The sequence below is a fragment of the Coloeus monedula genome (genome assembly GCF_965178545.1).
Source record: "Coloeus monedula genome assembly, chromosome: 24".
NCBI classification, from domain to species: Eukaryota; Metazoa; Chordata; class Aves; order Passeriformes; family Corvidae; genus Coloeus; species Coloeus monedula.
Window position 1 is genome coordinate 2935516 of NC_138804.1, and position 23248 is coordinate 2958763.

At 54.2% G+C, this 23248-nt stretch overlaps 2 protein-coding genes across 11 annotated transcripts in view; one reads left to right on the top strand and one right to left on the bottom strand.

Moving 5' to 3' along the window:
* The window catches only part of LOC309581772 (zinc finger MYM-type protein 4-like), a 39580-nt gene extending 34278 nt beyond the window's left edge, over positions 1-5302 (top strand). For all 5 annotated transcript variants that reach the window (XM_082296541.1, XM_082296543.1, XM_082296544.1 and 2 more), the window contains 3 exons: positions 706-954; positions 1838-1967; positions 3541-5302. In XM_082296541.1, the coding sequence (XP_082152667.1) occupies positions 706-954; positions 1838-1967; positions 3541-3748 (587 nt within the window). In that variant the 3' untranslated portion in view covers positions 3749-5302. The remainder of the gene's footprint in view (positions 1-705; positions 955-1837; positions 1968-3540) is intronic.
* Positions 5303-9386: 4084 nt separating this feature from the next.
* LOC309581721 (interferon alpha-inducible protein 27-like protein 1) lies at positions 9387-14081 on the bottom strand. Of its 6 annotated transcripts, none has more exons than XM_082296467.1 (8): positions 14064-14081; positions 13719-13773; positions 13355-13398; positions 11544-11594; positions 11219-11347; positions 10465-10515; positions 9957-10118; positions 9387-9712 (listed from the first exon to the last, which is right to left on the bottom strand). In XM_082296467.1, exons 5-8 carry the CDS (start codon positions 11331-11333, stop codon positions 9585-9587), a joined length of 456 nt encoding a protein of 151 aa, XP_082152593.1. In that variant the 5' UTR covers positions 11334-11347; positions 11544-11594; positions 13355-13398; positions 13719-13773; positions 14064-14081; the 3' UTR covers positions 9387-9584. The 6 variants fall into 6 exon arrangements, with proteins under 6 accessions (XP_082152593.1, XP_082152591.1, XP_082152596.1 ...); XM_082296465.1 differs by having other exon boundaries at positions 11219-11352; XM_082296470.1 differs by lacking the exon at positions 14064-14081 and adding an exon at positions 14034-14051.
* Positions 14082-23248: the final 9167 nt, after the last annotated feature.

Below are 23248 nucleotides of genomic sequence, written 5' to 3' on the forward strand. Positions count from 1 at the left end.
AATTTGAGGATCATATTAGTAAATCATTGGAATCTTGTCTCAACTCCCAAATTAAGATTTCCCAAATTCTGCAGATACTTTTAACTGGTTTTCAAGCCTGATTATGTGGTTTGTAGAGCTGGACACCAGCCCTGCGAGTACACAACATCTTTTCCAGAGTACCAGTGAAATTTAAGTAATACTGACAATTCCACAACTGGCTTTTCATTTAGAAAAATGAACTTTCTATTTAATACAGAAATAATCCAATTACATATAGTTTGCTGCACACAGTGATATTTTTTGCAACAAATTTCTTCTAAGCCCCTGTATCTCCCTTTCCTAACTGACTTATGATAATCACAATGGGCTATTTATATATAAAATTGGACATTTTAAACTCATACTTCATGTTGTAGGAATTACACATTTTTGCAGTTGGCTGAGTGTGGTTTAATACAGTGAAATTAGAACTTAGTGAGAATCTGCTGGTGTCTGCAGTTCCTTTCTATCCTTCTCTTCAGGTATTGGAAGATCATGCTGTCCCACAGCTTGGTTCTCCATGCTCTTATGTTTGTGCATGCAGTATTCTGGTTTTATTGGATTACAGTTGCTGATGATAGGTGTGAATTTGACCTGATGTGTGGTTCATTAATAGAGGTTAGCTGAAAGAGGATTTATATGCATAAATAACTATTTTCTTTGTCCTTTGCCCATTCTTTGTAGGTTATATGTTCTCAAGAATTGAAGAGGAACACTTGTGGGAATGTAAGCAGCTGGGTGCATATTCCCCCATCGTTTTGTTGAACACCCTTCTATTCTTCAACACCAAATACTTCCAACTAAAGAATGTCAGTGAGCACCTGAAACTGTCCTTTGCCCATGTTATGAGGCGCACTCGAACTCTGAAGTATAATACTAAGATGACATATTTACGTTTTTTCCCACCCTTTCAAAAACAAGAGGTAGAATCAGGTGAGTGCTCTCTGATCTTTGGTGTTTGGGCAGTCACATTTGTGTTTGAATTATGGAATCAGGATTTTGTGATTCTGTATTGTCTGCTTCTCTTTTAAAAAGGACTGGGGAGAACAAATATGTTCTGCAGTAAGCAGAGCTAAGCATATGCTGTTATCCTGAATGTATTTGCAGTATTTTTCTCTGCTTCAAAGAGAAATTCGGAATGAGCCAAGACACCCAGGAAAAACTTACAAAGGAGGTGTCACAGATTTGGCTGCAGATTTGTTTAATACTCTTTCATAACATCCTCAGCTTGCATGAAGCTCTATTAACTACTGCAAGAGTTAAAGGCCTTTTCTGAACTCCTTTTCTCAGCACTTCACAATCTTAGGGTTTGGAGGTCCAGACCTTTATTGTGGCTTTTTAATTCCCATATTTGTCCTGTGTGGGGAGCAGACCATGCAGCCCCAGTGGAGAACAGCAATATGGGGCTTGCACTCAGAGGCAAAGACACACAGATGTTTGTTCTCAGTTAATTTTGGCATTTGGGAAAAGGAAGTCTTCGATCCTATTGGCTTCTTCAGTTTATAGTTCCAGTGCATTACATGAATTCTTCTTTAATAAGTAAAATTATATCCTCCATGTTTTCCTGCTAGTTCTTGTGAGTTTTCTAGATGAGGAATGGGCTGTGGACCTGGCCTGTAGGATGTGCAGTCCTTTGCCCACCCAGCAGATCACACCAGGTGACCATGGTTGGATGGTGACACGTGACAGAACCAGTTCAAGGAGTGGGTTTGGGTGATGCAGAGTCACCACTGAGTGCTGGGCTGAGACACCAGGCCTTGTTTCTGAAGGTGCTGCTTTTCACTGAACTTCTGTGATGCCATTTTTGTGTATCCAGATAAATTATCAGTAGGCAAAAGGAAACGCAGTGAAGATGAGGAGGTTCCAACAGCAGTGGAAATGGCTGAAAACACAGATAATCCCCTCCGGTGTCCAGTCCGACTTTATGAATTTTACTTATCAAAATGGTAAGTGACAGAACTTGAGCTTTGGTCTGTGTGTAGACTAGAACAGGCATTTGGGCAAGGAGCCCACTCAGACCCTCTGTGCCCGTGCTGTGGTTCCTCTCCTCAGTTCCCAATCCCTCAGTGTGAGCAGAACAGGAATTCCAACAGCAGCACTGCTGTGAGAGCCCCAAACAGGTTTTTTGTTACTGGTGTTGAGTCAAGAGCAGAGTTACAGAGAGATATGTATTATTTAAATAAATAAATTCTTCAATATAAATGTAAACTGGAATGTTCATGGCATTCTCATCTCCCTTAATTCCCATACACCATCATTCTTGTGAGGAGATTATAACTAATACCCCAAGGAACATCATGTTCCTTGTGAAAGAGTGTAGGAGAAGTGTGAATTAGGTAAAACTCCTGATAGATTTTGCCTGCTAAGATGTGAGATTAACTTGTGTTTAGGAGTTAGAAAGGAGACTATAGCAAGGACAGAGATATAAATCATTTTTCTCTCCTGTTTCTATATAAACTTCAGTTAGATCCTTGAGCAGGTGGAAGATGATGTTCTTCTCTCTTCAAAGAAAATACACATGCTAAATGAAACAGCATCTCATTAGTGTCAGCTGAAACTCAGATAAATCACCCTCAGAAATGTACCTACTGAGCATACTACAAATATCCCATTACTGAGGCAGAGACAGGCATGCAGCTGTCCAGGCTCCTTCTCTCCCTCTTCTTACCTTCCTTGTCTTCACTGGCACGTCATTAGAAGCTTTTAGTTGTTCTTGGGCTAGGAAAGCATTTTCATGCTCCTCATCATATATCATGGCTGAGCCTCTGCAGTGGTGCAGGCAGCAGTACAAATTCCCTTTGCTGTTTTGATGTGACTATCCCAAAGCCAGGCAGGAGGGATCCTGGCTCTAGAGACTTTAGAACCCTACCAGAGCCTGGAAGCTGCCTTGGAGTCAGTCCTTCAAGCAGATGGGCGTAGCATTGCAGCATGGCCAGGCAAGCTGGGATTTAGTTTTACTCACTCTTGAATAGCACCTTAGAATCATTTAGGTTGAAAACTCCCTCTAATCAAATTCAGCTGTTTCCTCAGCACTGTCAAGGGCAGTACTAGATTAAGTCCCCAAGTGCCACCTCCACATGGCTGTTAAATCCCTCCAGGGACACGGACTCCACCACTGCCCTGAGCAGCTGTGCCAGGGCTGGGCAGCCCTTTCAGTGAAGAAATTTTCACTAATATCCAGTCTAAGCCATGAGACCATTTCCACTTGTCCACATTATGCAGCAATTCTGGAATCCCAGAACCAGTTTCATTCAGGGATTGCATGTCAAATGCATTTATCACTCCTACCATTAACTGGATGACACTGAAAAAGAAGGTACTTTGATTTTCTTTGGTTCTTTATAAGCAACTTCTGCTGAGTGACCTGGAAACAACTTAACTGTTCCCTAAGAGGAAGGGGGGAGACAGTGTTGTCATCTCAATGTAACTTTGATTTCTTTGCCGATTCTTTCTTAAACTCTTGGTAAGATTGTAAATGCAGGCCAGTGTTCCTAAACCTTGTTTTGTTTGCGTTGGCAGTTCTGAAAGCGTGAAGCAGAGGAGTGATGTGTTCTACCTGCAGCCCGAGCGCTCCTGTGTTCCCAACAGCCCCATGTGGTATTCCACATTGCCAATAGACCCAGGAACCTTGGACATCATGTTAACACGGATTCTTATGGTGAGGGAGGTACATGAAGAACTTGCCAAAGTCAAATCAGAGGACTCTGATATTGAGTTATCAGACTAACTGCAGTGGGGTATTTTCCTTTGAATACGCATCAGAAGCACCAAAATGTGAATACGTCCAGCCTTTGGAAAATGTGTATCAAGTAAGCCAAGATAATGTCACCTACAGGCAGATTTTGTACCACAGTGGATGTACAAACTGGAACTGGAAGGAAGCAAGCTGTGTAAGCTGCAAATCCCAACGTCCTGTGGCACCAGTCAATCCTCGGAACAAATCTAAGTGGAACTCACCTATTGGAGTGGTGCATAAATCCTTTATCTGTTTAGGATTTTTAAAAGTTGTGAGATATTTTTAAGGAAAATGGTTGTGTAAAATCTACCCTCACACTGTTGGGCATGGAGAGCTAGATTGTGGCTCAGGTGACTTCCCAGCCTGCTGGCTGGCAGCCCTTGCTGCCAAGGAACACGTGGAGATCCTCGAGCTCTTCCACACGATACGAGAGAAAGGGGTGAGGTTTAGACAGACACCTTCTGTTATAAATACACCTACACATACACTTTTATAATTTTTTTTTTTTTTTTGAAAACTGGGATCAAATGTTAGCAAGGCAGGAGCCGCTGGCCATCCCAATGGACAACTCTGGCTGCTGTCAAGTGGTCACGCGAGGCCAGACGCCGGCTCCCGCTCGGGGCTCGCGGCAACTCTCGCCCTGTTGGAAGAGGTGCTGTAGGTCAAACTTCCGAGTGACCTTTCGGAGGCTGTCCAGGAGGGGATGTCCTGGGCTCTGTGCAGAATCCCTTCCCCAGCCCCGTAGCTCTGCAGTCTGTCCATATAACCCAGCAAATACTGTGGTGCACGGAAAGTTTATTTCCCTTAAGGCAGCTTTCCTTTCTCCTCTTTCCCTACTCCTATGGTTTTGATTATTTTGTAAGGCAAATCTAGAGAGGGCTTTGTCATTTCACACAGAAATACACACACACTCTTTCTCTTTCCACCTTTGCAACGCGGGCAGTGTTGTACAAAGGATGCAGTATTACTTCTGACAGCAGAACTGTGGTAGAAAATGACCATGTGTGTTTTTATCCCGCCCCACCCAAAGAAATTTAGTCATAGTGTTGGAAATTGAAAGAGATTTTTTTTTAAGGCTTGGCTGTTACTGAGTCTTTTGGAAGAGAAAAGCTCCCATGTGGTGTTTAGAGGACAGGACATTATCAGATACTGTGTGTATCTCCGTTTTCTCAAACTCTAGGTGTGTGTTTCTGATGACCAGTGGTCACAAATTCGTTGGAAACCCAAACTATTTTTAAAGAAGAGAATTGTATGGTTTTTATCTAGCTCTGGTCAGTTATCCATCTTCTGTAACAGGGATCTGATATTTGAGCTTGTCACTAAAATTTCAAGAGATGAAAATCAACAGCCTTGAATAATATTTCCTTTTTTTGTTTTCTTTTGTTTTGTTTGGTTGGGATTTTTGTTTTGTTTTGTTTTTTTTAATTATTTTTTTAGCAGTTACAAAAGTAATTTAACAAAAATAAAATCAGAAAGTAGTCTATTGACGTTGTGTACTCGGTAGTCCTGTCCCTGCCTGTAACAGATTTCACTGATGTATTTTTTAATACAGAAAATTATGTGAAAAGTAAAACCTGCCCCTGATTCTGTCTGACCAAAGCTCATCTGTGTCTGTCATTTCTGAGCAAAGGTTCTGCTTTCTTCATGGCCTGGCATTGCCAGGGGAGATGTTTTGGCCACTCCCTGGCACTCGGAGGCTCAGGGATGCTCCTTCAGGCTCAGTTCTTGCTCCGTGAACACCAACCTGCCCCTCCCCATTGTTACACTGAATAGTGAAATTGCAGGCAGAGTGGTTTGGACTGGGAAGGTTCAGGGAAAACAAAATCATTCTGGAAAGATCAGTTTGTAGGGGATTGAAAAGGTCTGAGGTGTGTCTGCTGCACACAGGTGTGCCCAGAGCCTCAGTGTCCACAGCACAGGAGAGGCTCCAGGAATTCCTGTGTCTCCTGGACAGCTGCTGGGGGTGCAGCACACTGTCCTTGCCTGCTCCCTCCTTTCCTGATCCCCCCTGGGAATGAGCAAGGCAGCAGGAAGGGTAGGCTTTCCTAGGGTGGGTGGGGATGGTGTGAAAAATAATCCCACAGCTGAGCATTCCTTAATAGACAGAAATATTCCCATAGAATAATGCAGGATGTTTGTACCTTATGAGAAACACTTTTCTTTCTCTGAACATCCTCACTGTTTCTTGTCTGGGAACACTTTCACTGAGGCCAATTTTTTGCAGGCACTTAGAACGAAAGACACTTGCCTTTCAGATTCTCTCAGCAAGGAAAGTGAAATCCCCTTAACTTTCACTGGCTGAAAGCAAAGTTGTTAAACATTGTGGAAACTCCTTTGACTTGGTGGATGTGATGTGAGAAACATTTTATTGCAGTTCCATGGTAATAATTAAAACACAGTAAGTAGTTTTAGTTTCAATTTCACTTCTCCTTGGAGGCCCTTTGGCAATGGTCTGCTTTTTCCAGGGTCTGCCTGGGCTGTTTTTGCTTCGTGAGGGATCTCTTGTCAGCCCAGCTCAAGTTCACACTGACACACAAGAAGGATTATCTTGAAGGATTAAAATGTATTTGTAGATTATACACACAGGCTCAAAGTTCTGAACACAAACTTGTTTGTAATCAACATTTCTGACTCAGTTGCTGAGCACACAACCAAGGTTTATTGAGATGTTCTTTTAAAGAAAAATCCTACTGTATCCTGCTAAAGCACAGAGACAACTGGGCTGGAAAAGACCTTTGAGATCATCGAATCCACACTGATACCTAACACCAGCTTGTCAACCAGACCATGGCACTGAGTGCCTCATCCAGTCTTTCCTTATACTGTAGTCTCAGAGTGGACAGAGAAGCAATAAAGATGGGTATGAGAAAGAAAAATAGAAAACTTTCTGCTACCAGGGTGCCGGCAGGTCCCAGTGCAGGAGGTGTGCTTGGTGCAAACCTGCTGCTCCATGCTGGCTTCAGTTCACTAAAGAAGGGAACTAGGGGCAAGTTGAAAGCCACAGAATTAGGTGCAAAAGTAAGTTAAATTACCTTGGGAATTATTCTGCTAACTACTGCTAAAAAAAACACCCCAGGATTTCTCTGGAATAGTTTCCAACTCCTCAGAGACTTAAAACAGCAGCAAAGTCCCTCATCACGTGTCCCCAGGTGGGCTGCTGGTTCAGTGCCAGGGCTCACAGAGGTGACTCAGAGGAATGTGCAATAAAGTCATTGGTTTTTTTGGTAACAATCTCAGTAACTCCCCAGTCCCTTGAGCAGTAGCTTCACTGTTGCCTTAACAACCAAGGAACCCAGAACAAATGCTTGTGCATCAAATGCTTACCGTGCTCGCAACCACCTGGCATGGCTGGAGCTTTGCTCCCCTCAGCACAACAGGTTCCTCCTCATTCTTCCTTGACCTGTCATCCGTTTTGAACATTCCAGAGGCAAAACTAAGATTTGCTGTCTTCATTAAAGAGCTGCTCCCTGGCAGTACTTTCCCTGTAGCATCATCAGCCTTGTAAGATGATAAGTAAGAAATAAGTTTTGAGCAGTTGAGTTCCTGTGCATTAACTGTTGGGGTTTTTTTTGTGCCTGTGTACAAGCACCGAAAGTGTGTAAAAATCACAGACCATTGCTGAAGAGAAAGGCTAGAAAGGGTTTGGGGAGAACTGAATTGGGTGTGTTGTGCCTCTCAGAGCTGCAGGTCTTGTTTCATGTTGCCAGAGCTTCTCACCTGCAGCAGGTGATGTAACAGAGGAGTCCCCACAGGATCCTCTCCTTTGCCTTACAGGGCTCAGCTGCTCCAGGGAAATCCCTTTGGTCCAGCGCCACGGCTGCAGAGTTGGGCAGGTAGGACTGACTCTGCTTTTGCATCTTCCCTGGGAGGAAACAGCTGGCTTGGAAACGATGGGGGGGGTCAGATGGTTCTGCACAATATTATTGTGTTTGTTTTGAAGTTGACCCCAGCCGTTTTTTAGGTGGATTTTTTTAAACTAAGGAAGAAATCACTCATTTAATCTGACCACTGGCACAAACTTCTTCCAGCAGCAGAACTGTAGGAACTTGCCTTTTTATCTTCAGTTCCCCCACCACAATCCCAAGAAGCATTCCAGAAGTTTTCTGTTGTGTTGTGCTTGCTGAGGGAACAATTTCGGACATGCTAGGAAGAACAAGTGGCAGAAGAGCTGTTGCAAGGTGCTGGGAAGGTGCTTTGGGCAGGCAGGTAGTTGATGGTACATGGCAAAACACTAATATAAATATTAAGTCCCTAAGATTCATGGTTTTATATTCAAAACATCTCACTGAGGAGGTCCTTGACGCTCAACCACTGGCACTGGTGCTGGCTCTGCTCCAGGGAGTGTTGCACAGTTGCAGAATGGTTTTAAAAGTCATAAAGGCTCAAAGGAAAAAAGGGCAGCTTGGATTCCTCTAGCCACAGAACTGAAATGTCTGCTGGACATCACATTCCCTAAGCTGATGGATTTTCAGCAGAGATTCAGCTTTTATTAAAGAAACAAGAGCTGGGATACCTAACTTTCACCTGCCAGGTGGAAGAAGGGAATTTATGACAATGAAACAGTGAAGTTGGACAGAGCTTTGCACCCCAAATCTGAAAATGCCATGGTTTTAATCTTGGCAGATCCAAGTGGATGTGGCAGCACAAGCCACACACCCCAGCTTGGTTGTCTTGATTATTAGTCAGCCTTTGGCTATGTCAACAAAGGGGCTTGGGCCTTCGAGTCCTGGGTCCTTTATCCTCTCTTCTGCATATTTATGACACAAACAGCCAGGGCAATTTGAAAAGATCTTTTTGACCTGCTGGGAGCCAGGCTGCAGCTTTGGAGAGAAGGGTGAGGGTGATGGCACCTGATCTTTCTCCCCAGCTAAGCCACTGACTCATCCCCCAGCCCCAGCACACATTTCCCATCACTCCTGTTGGATTGATGACACCTCATGTCTTGTCCCTTCCAATCTGTACCTCGGCTGTACCCTCTGTAAATTGGCCAGACTTTCCTACCTCGTTAGGGCATTATGAGGCAGAATTCCGTAGGATGCTTTGCAGTGCCGTGATGAAAGGTGCTATATAACTGCAAAGTGTTACTTCAGAAGATGTAACTAGGTCACCAGTGCATCATAACCTATATTAAACAGACATTTTCTTATATGAGAATTTATAGAGCTCAATGTATGGTATTAATAAGTGAATTATTGAGACCCTCAAAATAGTTTTTGTTTCAATCGTATCTGTATTCTGGAAAAGTGATTAAAAACCTTTAACCTTAATAAAAGAGTGCATCCTCCTTTCCTGTATGATGTTGGAATCTAAGTTTAAGAGCAGAATCTCAGAGATTTCAAACGGGGAGGGCTCATTTGTTTTTAAGCTGCTGTTAAAACTGCAGCTGATCACCTGCACAGCAGCACCTGGTGGTTCCCACGTGGTGATCCCACTCACACCCGGTTTTGTTCCTCTGGCGTGGGCAGTAACTACGCACCTTCCCCCAGCCGAGTGCAGGGGAGCTGGTGGCACCCGTCAGCGAGCGGGTCAGTCCTGGGGACTGAACATCCCCTCTGCTCTGTCACCCTCTAATGCCACCATCACCCAAGAGCAGCAGCGACACACAAACACCATCTCTGCTGCAGGCAAAGCACCTTTATTGGCTTCAGGGCACTCGTTGCTCAGGAGAATCCAAAGCTTTTAAAAGGAGAGGCAAGGCTCTGAGGTGTCAGTGGGGGTTTCCCAGCACCTGCCATCATGCATGGCAAGGCCTTAGGATCAGGCACCTGCTTGGCTTCTCTTGGGTTCCTCATTTGGAGTTGTCTCCTCCTCATGTTTGTCACACGAGTTACTTTTTCTTGGGTTTGTCTCTTGGAGGTTTCTTCCACCTGGACAGCCAGGCACCGGTTGCTCCACCAACTGTGCCCAGGGCAGATGTCAGCCCAATTTTGGCACCAATAGAGAAACCTGCAGCTCCTGCAAAGACAGATCAAGGTGTGAAGTCCCAGAAGCATCGAGGCTGCCTGCTGAGGGACCGAGCACTGGGCACAGACAGCCAAGGACTCCTGGGCAGGGAGAACCTGGAGAGTTTGGAGCAATTCACACCAGTGAGGACTTAAGGGGCTGGTTTGGCTCTAGAGCAAGCCCAGGGTACAACCCTGTGTTCCCTCCCATGGAGATGGAGCCAGGGCAGCCCAGCTCCCCCGCCCTCCCCACTCACCGATCGACTGCAGCACAGCCACGGTGCTGCCGGCGGCCACTCCGCCGCCGTTGGCGATGGCAGCTGCCGACATCATCTTGGCAGCAATGGAGCCAGCGGCGATGCCAGCTCCTGTGAACCCCAGTGCGCCGATGAACACCGGGATGCCAACCAGTGCCACTGCTGCAGGGAGGACAGAGCAGCGTTAGGGTGCTCTCTGTGACCCACTTCTCCAATCGCCACCAGCACCAGAACCAGCCTCCCCAAAAAGACCCAGGGACCAGTGGACAGTGAGGGCTGGGGGTGCAGGGACAGGGACACCCCATGGTTGGCAGGAGAGGAACGGTGTGTAGTGTGTGCAGGCAGAATTCCAGGCAGCAGCCAGTGCTGCCCCTCCTCCACCCTGCCTGCATCCCAGTTCCCCCCAGCCCTGGTACTCGCAGCCCCAGCCCAGCCCAGTCCTCAGGACCACAGGGGCTGGGACCGGGCAGTGAACCCGAGCACTGCCCATCCAGTGCCAGACCCTCACCTGCTCCCACTGTGGCTCCAATGGCAGCTCCAATGACTTTCTGTTTCTTCCCTGAAAAGGCAAATGGCAGAAGGGCAGGAAGGACAGGAGCATGGACAGTAAAGCTCCCCTGAGCAGTGCTGAGCACCCTGTGCCAGGCAGAGCAGGCTCCCAGTGCCAGCAGCAGCTCCTCCAGCCTCCCCCTGCCTTCATCTCCCCCCGGCCCCTGAAGACCCCAGGGAAGAGGCCACTGGTGGGGTGGGTCCCACTGCCCCCCCAGGCTGGGAGGAAAAGGGAGAAGGGGCACACCCTGGGGTGCCCACCCATCCTGCCCACCACACCCACCAACCCGGAACAGCACAGCATATGTCAGCCGTCTGTCACCTGCCACTAGCACAAGATTAATCAAACACAGGCCGACTCACCCTCTGCCTTGCCAGCTCCTCCCTGTGCAGGGGAGAGGTAGCAGGGCTGGAAACACTGCCTGCTGCCATCCCTTCCTGGAGCACGGCAAATCCCAAGGCACTTGGCGGGTACCGGGGCCCCAGCCCCGACTGCACACCCACCACCATTACAGCCCCATCTGCAATGCACTTTTGCTTTCAGGGCACCCATTGTTCCAGCACATCCCCAGCTCTTAAGAGGGTGGCCAAGCTGTGTCCAGGGATGGTGACTGCACCACTGCCCCCCCCGGGCAGACGATTCCAGTGCCCAATCACTCTTTCAGTGAAGAATTTTTTCCTGATGTCTAACCTAAACTTCCCCTGGACTTTACCTGGACCAGCCTCATCCTTGGGTTCATCACCAGGAGTTGTCTCCTCCCCAGATTCTTCATCTGAAATTGTCTCCTTCTTGGGTTCCTCATCCGGAGTTGGCTTCTTCTTGGACATCTTGGCAGAGACTGCTGCACTGAGTGACAGCAGGGTAGATGTCAGCCCAATTTTGGCACCAAGAGAGAAACCTGTAGCTCCAGGCCAGTGCTGCCCCTCCCTCACAGCAGCACCCTGAGTCTCCCCGGCCCCAGAACTTGCAGCCCCCAGCCTGGCCCGGTCCCTGACGGGGCTGGGACCAGGCAGTGAACCCAAGTGCCGGAGATTTACCTTCTTGGGCAGCAGTTCCAGTGGCAGCTCCTTTGCTTCTGTGTCTCACACCTAAGAGAGAAAAAGGCAGGAGGGCAGGAGGGAGAAGAGGAAGAAGAAAAGGAAAACGAAGAGGAAAGGGACAGGGAAGGTGGAAAAGGAAAGGGAGCAGCGCTGCCCGTGCTGCTCACCTGCCCGCAGCGTTGCTCACCTGCCCGCAGTGCCCGTGGACTGGAACGGGTCCGGTGCTTGCCCCGGGGCTGCCCCGCCCCAGCCACGCCCGGCGCGTCCCGCCCAGGCAGGAGGCAGAGAGCTGAGCTTTGTTTGGGGGGTCAGATACAGCAAGGGGCGCACGGGACAGAGGTGGGGGTCCCAGCCGGAGTACCGGGGGGTCCAGAGTGCAGGGCCACGGCAGACAACTGCGAGGGTCCCGGCGTGGATCCGCGGGGTCACGGCACGGCAGCCAAACCAGAGCCCAGAGCCTTGGTGGCTGTCGCGGCTAACCCCAGCCAGCCCCAAGCACCTCGCAGCCCCTCGCTTACCCCCCACACACCTCCATCGGGACCAGGGAGAGAACGGAAGGGTAAAAGCCAGAAAACGCGTGGGCTGAAATAAACAGCTTCATAGGGAAAGCAAAAGCCGTGCACGCAAGCAAAGCAAACCCAGGAATTCATTCCGTGCTTCCCGTGGGCAGGCAGGTGCTCAGCACCTCCAGGAGAGCAGGGCCCCTTCACATGGAGCAGAGAAACACCATCAATTCCAAATGTCCCCTCCTTCCACCTTCGTTCATCCATTTATGTCACATGCTCTGGGATACCCCATTGGTCACTTGGGGTCACCTGTCCCTGCCATGTCTCCTCCCAGCCTACCACACACTCCCAAATCCCTCCCCAGCACGGCCATATGAGGGGCAGGAAAGGCCTTGGCTCTGGGCAAGCTCAGCACTAACAAAACACCTCTGTGTCGTCAACCCCGTGTTCGGCACAAACCCAAAACACAGCCCCAGAGCAGCCCCTGGGAGGAACATTAACTCTGCCCCAGCCCGAAGCACCACAATGGCCAACAGGACAGACCCTCAGGAGTCCTGAGGAAGAGGAAGAAAAATCAACCCGGGCCCCCCCAGCAGGCCTGGCCTAAGCATACGGCTCCCCATCCCCCCTAGCCAGGGAGAGCACCTCAAGGAGGAGCAGATCCCCCAGACCTCACCTCCCTGCTGCCATCGGGGAGCCCCACACACCGGGCAGCGCAGGCAGTGCGGCCACACCAGGCATCCCTGGGCCTGGACCCTGCCCCCATGGCCACCCCAGGCCCTGGACATGCTGCTGGCACTGCCTGGGGAGGCCAAAGTACAGAGTGCTGGGGGAATACTGTTCGGCCTTGTTTACCAACACTGCTGCATAATGCATTTCTTTGAGGTTATTAAATAGAGAAAATACAGGAACTGAAACTCAACTGAGTGTGGGGTGAGCCCTGAGGACACACATGGGGCACAGTACGGGACACACAGCACTTGTCAACCCAGTCTGTCACCTGTCAGCAGCACAAGGTGAATCAAACATAGTTTATAACAAAACCATCCTGCATGGGGGCCAGTGGCCCTGGTGAAGCCCAAAACCAGGCAGGGGCTGTGGGGAGCACAGCGACCAGAGTGGGGAGCAAGGCCTGGGCGGTGCAGGGATAGGGACACCCCACGGCCGGCAGGAGAGGAACGGTGTGCAGGGCTGCAGCAGTGCAGGCAGAATTCCAGGCAGCGAGCGGCCAGTGCTGCCCCTTCCCTCTCAGCAGCTCCCAAAGTGGCCCCCAGCGCTGCTCAGCCCATGCCAGACACTCACCTGCAATTGTAGCTCCAATGACGATTCCAAGGCCGCGTACAAAGCTGAATGCAATGACAAGTGAAAACCAACTTAAGAAGGAAAATGACAGAAGGGCCGGAGCGCGGGCACTAAAGCTCCTCCCGGCTGGAGCCCAGCGCGCTGTGCCGGGCAGGGCAGGGGCCCGGCGGCAGCAGCAGCTCTCCCAGCCCCACCCTCCTTCAGCGCTGCAGCCGCCCGGGAACGGCACCGGCGACGGCACCGGCCCCGCTGCCGCCACGGCCCGCAGGAGAGGGCAGAAGGAGCAAAGCACAGAGTCCCCGTGTCCCTCGTGCTGTCCCCTTGCAGGGCCCGTGCCCCCCACGCCACGAGCCCCCCAACTTACCCATGGCAGCCTGGCCGGGAGCGAGAACCGCGCAGGGTCCTCGGGGAGCCTGGTCCTGCCGGGAAAGAGAACAAAACTTTCTTCCGTGGGCAGTGGGTGAGGCCGGCAGGGCTTTGCTGCCCTGCACGAACGCCCCCAACCACCCCTGTCCCCTCCAGGAGCCCCCGGCCACCCCACGAAAGCAGAGACCCCTCAGCCCCCGCCCGGGCTCCTGCCCGGCCCAGGGCTCGGTGCTGCTCCGCCGGTGCAGCGAGGTGAGCAGCCCCCCGTTATCGTCCCCCCCTCAGGGAAAGGGCGCTGTGCCCAAGCACCGACCGCGGGAGCGCAGCACCCCACGCCACCAACCCGTGCTCTGTCTGACGGTCCAATGGCTGCCGGAAAGATCGAGGCGGGGCTTGTCGGGACAATTAATTTTCGAGTTTCACTTCTCATTAACTCTTTATGTTGCTGTCTCTGCTGGAGCGGGGCTGGAGCTCCCGCATTTTCGGGGGTCGGACCCTGGGGGTGTCCCCGCAGGGAGCCCTTTCTCCCCGACCGCCTCGGACGGAGCTGCGGGGACTGCGGGGGAAGGACGCGCCGGGCTGGTGGCTCCTCACGCCTGTGCCAGGGCTCCCGTGGCTTCACGGGGCGTTTCTCGACTGCTGAAAGGCCGCGGTTTTGACGACGACCTCGAGCAAATTCGGAAATCGTAGCTGAAGCCGCTCCGCCTGCCTCCTCTCCACCGGGCAGCCTCAAAAACCCCACCAAAGCCCCACTCTGCACCCCCCCTCCGCCGCCTCCCCCCCCTTTCTCCCGCTCCCTGCACCCACTGTTCACCCGAGCCCGCTCAGGGCAGGACGGTGGCAGCGCCCTGGGCCGGGGCGGTGAGGTGCAGCGGGTGCCGTAGCTCATGCGCCGCTGCAGCTGGTTGAAGGGGACCAAATCCAGTTGCAAATTGATCTGGTTCCTTTTTACCAGCCCCAGGGACGCATCGTCTCTCCGGAGGCGCCGTCTGGACCGTGCTGGTGATGGGGGCTCCCGGCGTGGGGGTCCCAGCCCAAAAATACATACTTCTTAACATTCCATAAGGCCGGCCGGCTCCGTATGGGCATATGAAGAAGTATGTAGGGTTGGGAGGGAGAGGCGGGCGGCGCGGGGCTGGGGGCGTGGGGCACGGAGCTGACCCTCTCCCGGCCGTGTCCTCCAGCTCCAGTGAGATCCTGGAAGGAGCCGTGGTGAAACCCAAGACCGGGCAGGGGCTGTGGGGAGCATCTCCTACCCAGCCCCAGTCCCGTCTTCGGCCTCTGCCTGGCGCAGTGCAGGTGGAGGCACTGCCCATTTGGCCCCCTGTGCCCGGAGCCACCCCGTGTTTGGAGGACAAGACAGAGCCGTGGCCAGCCTGTGTGCCCTGGACCCAGAGTCCCTAGGCGGCTGGAGGGTGCTCAGGCTGGTGTTTGGGTGGTGGCTGCCCTGTGTGGGTGATGGGATGCTCCAGGATGCAGCCGAAGCTCAGCGGTTTGGGCTGTGGGGGCACCTGGGGAGCTGCATCTGCAAGGAGATGGGGGCAGAGCCAAGGGCCGAGTCCCGTGAGCCCACAGGGCCAGCACACGTGGATGGCAGAGGTGGGCACCTGTGCTTGGAGCCCCTTCCACAGGGGGAATCCCCCTCGGCCCTGGCTCTTGGCTTGGCAGGAGACCCCCCTGCTGCTCCTGCTCCTGCTCCTGCTGCTGCTGCTGCTGCTGCTGCACTGGGTCAGGATGCACCAACTCGCTCTCCTGCCGCCCTGCCACCCCCAGGAGATTGCACACCCCAAATCCCCCTGTCTGTGTGCCTGAGCAGTGGTTCCCGGTCCATGCAGCTGGGCCAGCTCAGGGGGCACCAATCTCCCACACCCCCCCCCCCATGCCCCTGCTCTTCTCGTTTGCAGGGCCAGGAGAAGGACACAGGGCTCTGGGCCCTTCCCAACCCCTCCCCACACGCAGCAGCTGTGGACAGGGAAGGCTGGAGATGCCTTTGCCCATGGGAGGGTGGTTCAGCTGAGAGCTCTGGGCTTCAGACCCCAGTGGGGCTGCAGGGGGCTCCCCGGCCCCAGCACAGCTTGGCCATGGCAGGGTGACAGAGGGGATGAGTGTCACCACAACCCAAATATGCCTTGACCCCAGTGACCCTCCCACCCCTAAATCTGCAGCTGGAGTGGGACAATGGCAGGTACAGGGAGTGTCCCTGGGTTCCCAGGGCTGCTCCCTCCCAGACAGGGGAGTGAGGGGCGCGTGGGGGCCTGGCCGTGGGCAAGAGGGACGTGGGGCAGGCCGGACATGGTGTGGCCGTGACTCAGCACCGGAAGCCGTGGCCGCACGCGCTGCAGCTTCCTGCAAGGAGCCACTGGGCGCCAAGTACAGCCTCACGTCACCGGCCCTGCTTGCAGCACGCACAGGCAGCAGAGTCGCTGCTCGGTTGGCCCCTGAGACACCAAAGCTTTCCATGGGGCGCAGCATGACACAGCCATGGTCCCCCCAGCGTGCTCTGCCAGCACCCCAGGAGCTCCTGCATGGGTGGTCCCGATGATCTGGCCCTGAGGATCCCAGACACGGCTCCCAGGACCCAAGACAAGTCCCCAGCCCAGCAGCAGTGGTGGGGCAGAGCGTGTCTGGCTGGACCAGCACCCCTGTCCCACCCCAAATCAAACTGAGTGCGTGTCCTGAGGCCAGACGCTGCAGAGATGCACCCACTTAAGCCCTGGCACTCTGCCGGCCCTGCAGTGCCGTGTGATGCTGCCGGGAGGATTTGCTGTAGCACTGCCGGTGTCCCAGGGTCTGGCAGGGCTGTCAGGGTTCAGTGGGAGCCAGCCCCTCGCTGTGCAGGGGAGTGGCAGCAAGGCTGGAAACCCTTCCTGGAGTACGGCAAATCCCCCGGTGCTGGGCAGGTACCTCAGCCACCACAAACACCAAGCTCACCACACACACAGGCCCATAATGCACTTTTATTAAAGATTTCAATAGATTATTGCTCAAGGCAATCCAAATCGCATAAAGGCACAGCTGGGGGTCTGTGGGGGCTTTCCAGCGCCTGACACTTAAGACAAATCAGGCTGCTTGGAAGGAAGGAAACTTGCTTGTGTTGACTTGCATTGGCCATCGCGAGTTGTTCCTGTGGAGAGCATGGCATCGGCTGCTGCTCGCAGGGCACTCAGGCCTTTTCTTTTTCCCCTGCAAAGACAGAAGTGTGGTGTCCCAGAGGCATTGAGGCTGACTGCTGAGGAACAAGCACGAGGCACGGACAGCCAACAATGTCTCCCCAAGAAGGGTCTCCCCAGACTGTGCCAGGGAGTTGGCCTGCAGCGAGTTCTGCTCCTGAGCACACTCAACCCCACCCTGTCCGCTGTCCTTGTCTGCCTCTGGCCACTGCTGCCAGTGAACACAAGTGTTGTTCTTGCCACAGAGCAGTCACCTGCCTGCACGGCCCCTGATGCCCTCAGCCTTGATCCCTACCCCAGCAGGTCCTGACTCTTCCCACCACATTGGGGATTGATCCCTTTCCTACAGTTTGGGGACATTCCCCCCAGTGAGGAGTTAAAGGGCTGGTTTGGCTTCAGAGTAAGCCCAGGGTACAACCCCGTGTTCCCTCCCAGCACAGCCCAGCTCCCCTGCCCTCCCCACTCACCAACATCAAAAGAGAAGGCGAAAGATCCCTTGCGAGACTTTTTTGCATCAACAGACACTGGCACCTTGTTTATTATTGCTGCAGGGAGGACAGAGCAGCGTTAGGGTGCTCTCTGTGACCCACTCCTCCCCCTGCCACCAGCACCAGAACCGGTCTCCCCAAAAGGACCCAGCGACCAGAGTGGACAGTGAGGGCTGGGGGTGCAGGGATGGGGACACCTGTCAGAGGTGAAAATAGTTCATGCCTCAGACATTGATATAATGTTTTCAAGAAGCTACAGCCACAGAAACCTCCTTGAAGAACTTTGGACTGTAAGTCAAACTACTGAGATTAGATAAAGGGAAAACCCATTTCATCAACCTCGGCCCGGGGAGAAACAAACAAGTAAACAAGGAAGAGAATGTGAGCCAAACCCAGCAGCCGTGCTAAGAATCATCCCTGGGTGAAATTGGGTTGGGGGAGACCACAGCCCACAGAAGCCAGGTTTAAACAGACTCGCCCCCCCAAAACAAGCCGGGGTGGGGAGGAGGTTTTGGGTGTAACCTCTGCTCAGGGACAGTGAACACCCATCCTCCCTTACACAAACTGGCCCAGCTCTGGAACCCCCAACCCTGGGAAGGCCACATCCAGGGGACATTCACGTGGGAAGCAGCTGAGGGGGTGTCATAATCTATCAAAGGTCCCTCAAAGTGCCCCCCAGAGCCATTCCTGAGGCCTTGCACTGCAGGACTGCATGTGATGCAACAAACCTGGAGTCTGTTGTATGAGACAATGGCAAACCACCCCCCCCCCACCCCCGGCAGGTGCCTGGACTGTCCTACGTGGCCTGAGCGTATATTAACCCATCAGATTCCATGCTTTTGGAGGGACCTGCACTACCAAGAAGACCACCTGGAGAGGATCAACGGAGCATCGCTGGGATCCGTGGAGTGGTGATATTTTCCTTATTCTGTCCCTGTCACCTTCTTTCTGTCCCACATGCCTTTTCTCAATTTCTATCTACTTCTTTCTTTCTCTCTTTCTTTCTCTCTTTCCCTCTTTGTTCTTCTCTCCCTCTCTATTGCTTTCTCTCTCTTTCTCCCTCCCTTTCCTTCCCTCCCTTTCCTTCCCTCTTTCTTTCCCTCCCGTTTTTTCCCTCCCTTTCTCTCTTTCTTTGTTTTTCTCTCCCTTTCTCCCTCTCTCTCTTACAGTTACCATCAAATAAAATCCATACTATTGACTGGCATATGGTCTCGTTTGCACCTTAACTCAGGCAGAGGGATTTCTAAGGAACCCTAATAATCTGATCTTAACAACACCCCATGGCCGGCAGGAGAGGAACGGTGTGCAGGGCTGCAGCAGTGCAGGCAGAATTCCAGGCAGCGAGCGGCCAGTGCTGCCCCTTCCCTCTCAGCAGCTCCCAAAGGGACCCCGAGCGCTGCTCAGCCCGTGCCGGACGCTCACCTACAATTACAACTCCCGCGGTGACTATGGCGACGATTGCAACAGTGACTACACCGGGACCTAAGAAGGAAAATGACAGAAGGGCCGGAGCGCGGGCACTAAAGCTCCTCCCGGCTGGAGCCCAGCGCGCTGTGCCGGGCAGGGCAGGGGCCCGGCGGCAGCAGCAGCTCTCCCAGCCCCACCCTCCTTCAGCGCTGCCGGGACTAGAGGGGAGGAGGGGCAAACCCCAGGGTCGCCGTGTCCCTCCAGGCAGTGCCACTGCAGGGCCCGTGCCCCCCACGCCACGAGCCCCCCAACTTACCCATGGCAGCCTGGCCGGGAGCGAGAACCGCGCAGGGTCCTCGGGGAGCCTGGTCCTGCCGGGAAAGAGAACAAAACTTTCTTCCGTGGGCAGTGGGTCAGGCCGGCAGGGCTTTGCTGCCCTGCACGAACGCCCCCAACCACCCCTGTCCCTTCCAGGAGCCCCCGGCCACCCCACGAAAGCAGAGACCCCTCAGCCCCCGCCCGGGCTCCTGCCCGGCCCAGGGCTCGGTGCTGCTCCGCCGGTGCAGCGAGGTGAGCAGCCCCCCGTTATCGTCCCCCCCTCAGGGAAAGGGCGCTGTGCCCAAGCACCGACCGCGGGAGCGCAGCACCCCACGCCACCAACCCGTGCTCTGTCTGACGGTCCAATGGCTGCCGGAAAGATCGAAGCAGGGTGCATCGGGACAATTAATTTTCGAGTTTCACTTTCTCATTAACTCTTTATGTTGCTGTCTCTGCTGGAGCGGGGCTGGAGCTCCCGCATTTTCGGGGGTCGGACCCTGGGGGTGTCCCCGCAGGGAGCCCTTTCTCCCCGACCGCCTCGGACGGAGCTGCGGGGACTGCGGGGGGAGGACGCGCCGGGCTGGTGGCTCCTCACGCCTGTGCCAGGGCTCCCGTGGCTTCACGGGGCGTTTCTCGACTGCTGAAAGGCCGCGGTTTTGACGACGACCTCGAGCAAATTCGGAAATCGTAGCTGAAGCCGCTCCGCCTGCCTCCTCTCCACCGGGCAGCCTCAAAAACCCCACCAAAGCCCCACTCTGCACCCCCCCTCCGCCGCCTCCCCCCCTTTTCTCCCGCTCCCTGCACCCACTGTTCACCCGAGCCCGCTCAGGGCAGGACGGTGGCAGCGCCCTGGGCCGGGGCGGTGAGGTGCAGCGGGTGCCGTAGCTCATGCGCCGCTGCAGCTGGTTGAAGGGGACCAAATCCAGTTGCAAATTGATCTGGTTCCTTTTTACCAGCCCCAGGGACGCATCGTCTCTCCGGAGGCGCCGTCTGGACCGTGCTGGTGATGGGGGCTCCCGGCGTGGGGGTCCCAGCCCAAAAATACATACTTCTTAACATTCCATAAGGCCGGCCGGCTCCGTATGGGCATATGAAGAAGTATGTAGGGTTGGGAGGGAGAGGCAGGCGGCGCGGGGCTGGGGGCGTGGGGCACGGAGCTGACCCTCTCCCGGCCGTGTCCTCCAGCTCCAGTGAGATCCTGGAAGGAGCCGTGGTGAAACCCAAGACCGGGCAGGGGCTGTGGGGAGCATCTCCTACCCAGCCCCAGTCCCGTCTTCGGCCTCTGCCTGGCGCAGTGCAGGTGGAGGCACTGCCCATTTGGCCCCCTGTGCCCGGAGCCACCCCGTGTTTGGAGGACAAGACAGAGCCGTGGCCAGCCTGTGTGCCCTGGACCCAGAGTCCCTAGGCGGCTGGAGGGTGCTCAGGCTGGTGTTTGGGTGGTGGCTGCCCTGTGTGGGTGATGGGATGCTCCAGGATGCAGCCGAAGCTCAGCGGTTTGGGCTGTGGGGGCACCTGGGGAGCTGCATCTGCAAGGAGATGGGGGCAGAGCCAGGGCCGAGTCCCGTGAGCCCACAGGGCCAGCACACGTGGATGGCAGAGGTGGGCACCTGTGCTTGGAGCCCCTTCCACAGGGGGAATCCCCCTCGGCCCTGGCTCTTGGCTTGGCAGGAGACCCCCCTGCTGCTCCTGCTCCTGCTGCTGCTGCTGCTGCTGCTGCTGCTGCACTGGGTCAGGATGCACCAACTCGCTCTCCTGCCACCCTGCCACCCCCAGGAGATTGCACACCCCAAATCCCCCTGTCTGTGTGCCTGAGCAGTGGTTCCCGGTCCATGCAGCTGGGCCAGCTCAGGGGGCACCAATCTCCCACACCCCCCCCCCCATGCCCCTGCTCTTCTCGTTTGCAGGGCCAGGAGAAGGACACAGGGCTCTGGGCCCTTCCCAACCCCTCCCCACACGCAGCAGCTGTGGACAGGGAAGGCTGGAGATGCCTTTGCCCATGGGAGGGTGGTTCAGCTGAGAGCTCTGGGCTTCAGACCCCAGTGGGGCTGCAGGGGGCTCCCCGGCCCCAGCACAGCTTGGCCATGGCAGGGTGACAGAGGGGATGAGTGTCACCACAACCCAAATATGCCTTGACCCCAGTGACCCTCCCACCCCTAAATCTGCAGCTGGAGTGGGACAATGGCAGGTACAGGGAGTGTCCCTGGGTTCCCAGGGCTGCTCCCTCCCAGACAGGGGAGTGAGGGGCGCGTGGGGGCCTGGCCGTGGGCAAGAGGGACGTGGGGCAGGCCGGACATGGTGTGGCCGTGACTCAGCACCGGAAGCCGTGGCCGCACGCGCTGCAGCTTCCTGCAAGGAGCCACTGGGCACCAAGTACAGCCTCACGTCACCGGCCCTGCTTGCAGCACGCACAGGCAGCAGAGTCGCTGCTCGGTTGGCCCCTGAGACACCAAAGCTTTCCATGGGGCGCAGCATGACACAGCCATGGTCCCCCCAGCGTGCTCTGCCAGCACCCCAGGAGCTCCTGCATGGGTGGTCCCGATGATCTGGCTCTGAGGATCCCAGACACGGCTCCCAGGACCCAAGACAAGTCCCCAGCCCAGCAGCAGTGGTGGGGCAGAGCGTGTCTGGTTGGACCAGCACCCCTGTCCCACCCCAAATCAAACTGAGTGCGTGTCCTGAGGCCAGACGCTGCAGAGATGCACCCACTTAAGCCCTGGCGCTCTGCCGGCCCTGCAGTGCCGTGTGATGCTGCCGGGAGAATTTGCTGTAGCACTGCCGGTGTCCCAGGGTCTGGCAGGGCTGTCAGGGTTCAGTGGGAGCCAGCCCCTCGCTGTGCAGGGGAGCGGCAGCAAGGCTGGAAACCCTTCCTGGAGTACGGCAAATCCCCCGGTGCTGGGCAGGTACCTCAGTGTAGCGGGGTGAGTTCGAAACCGGGCAGAAACACCAATTAAATGTAGTGGTTTTGGTTCAAAATATTCATTACTTACTTATTTTCCTTCTGTGAGATAAGAATTAGGAGAAAAGCAAAGCAGGCACAAACCTGTTTAAGGTTGCAGTACAATGAAAGAGTTTTATTACTAATAGAATTAAAAGTAAAGAGACAATAACAAAACAAAATTAAAGCAAATCCCCCCCCCCCAGCACTTCTCTCCTTTTACCTAGCTCACACAAGGGATAAGAGAACATGGGATGTTAGTCAGCGTTCCAGTTCTTGAAAAATCTCTCTCTTATGCTTAAGGGAAAAAAAAGGTTTTTCCTTCAGTTGCACGTGGTTCCCAAACTGCCACCAACAGCAGATCCGCCCGGAAACAAACAATCTGCTGTGTGTGGAACATCTCTCCCATGAAAAATCTCACAGTTCCTTCACACTGCAAAACATGGGCCATCACATGGGGTTATTCATCTTTTTAAGGATAAGTTCTTTTGGCCTGCACACAAAGGCTCTTCTTCGCCACAAGTCTCTAGCAGCCTCTTACTACTATATAGCCTGGCATCGGCATTCTTCACAATCTTCACAGGCACACGAAGATACTCCATCCCCCCATGTTCTTCAAATGGATTAAAGAGACAAACAGTTTGTGGTATTACACTTTCTTACCACGGCATGCAAGAAGGTTTCTTTTAAGCTGCCCGCCAGAATCGCAGCACCGCCCTCTTTTCTCCCGTCGCCATTTCCAGCTCCGTCCCACAGGACTCACTTCTCTTTCTCTCTGACTGACACCGCCATGCTGAAGGGTGTTTTTGTTCAGGCTTTACGGTGGGGAAAGCCTCGCTCCCTCTGTGCTGCTGGCTGCGTGGTGTCCTCTTCAGTTCAGCACGAAGTGTGCTGGCTGCAGACAGGAGGCTCTGCCGGCTCCCGTTGACTCCGCCGGCTCCGCATGGAGAGGAGAGGGACCCGCCGGTCCCCAGAAGCCGCGCTGGATGGGTTTAGCTGTGGCAGTCCATGGCTGGTTTGAGCTGCCTGCGGCTCTGAGGCAGTCCCCCCCAGCCACCCAGGGATCGTGCCGCAGCGTTGGGAAAGGGGGAAAGGGGCAGTGGCCCCGGCCCGGCCCGGCGGGGCCTGGAGGCCCCGAGCTGCCCCCACCTCCCAGCCAGCGAGCTCCGACCAAAGGGGAAGTCCCGCCTTTCTGTGCGGTTTAAATATG

What these genes read in the sequence shown, in the direction of transcription:
- LOC309581721 (XM_082296467.1), bottom strand. Translation starts at nt 11,333, where the DNA reads ATGTCCAAGAAGAAGCCAACTCCGGATGAGGAACCCAAGAAGGAGACA. An exon ending in CAAGGATGAGGCTGGTCCAG is followed by an intron (nt 10,516 to 11,218) that starts GTAAAGTCCAGG and finishes TTGCCTTTTCAG; the next exon opens with GGAAGAAACAGAAAGTCATT. An exon ending in GGCTGTGCTGCAGTCGATCG is followed by an intron (nt 9,713 to 9,956) that starts GTGAGTGGGGAG and finishes CTGTCTTTGCAG; the next exon opens with GAGCTGCAGGTTTCTCTATT.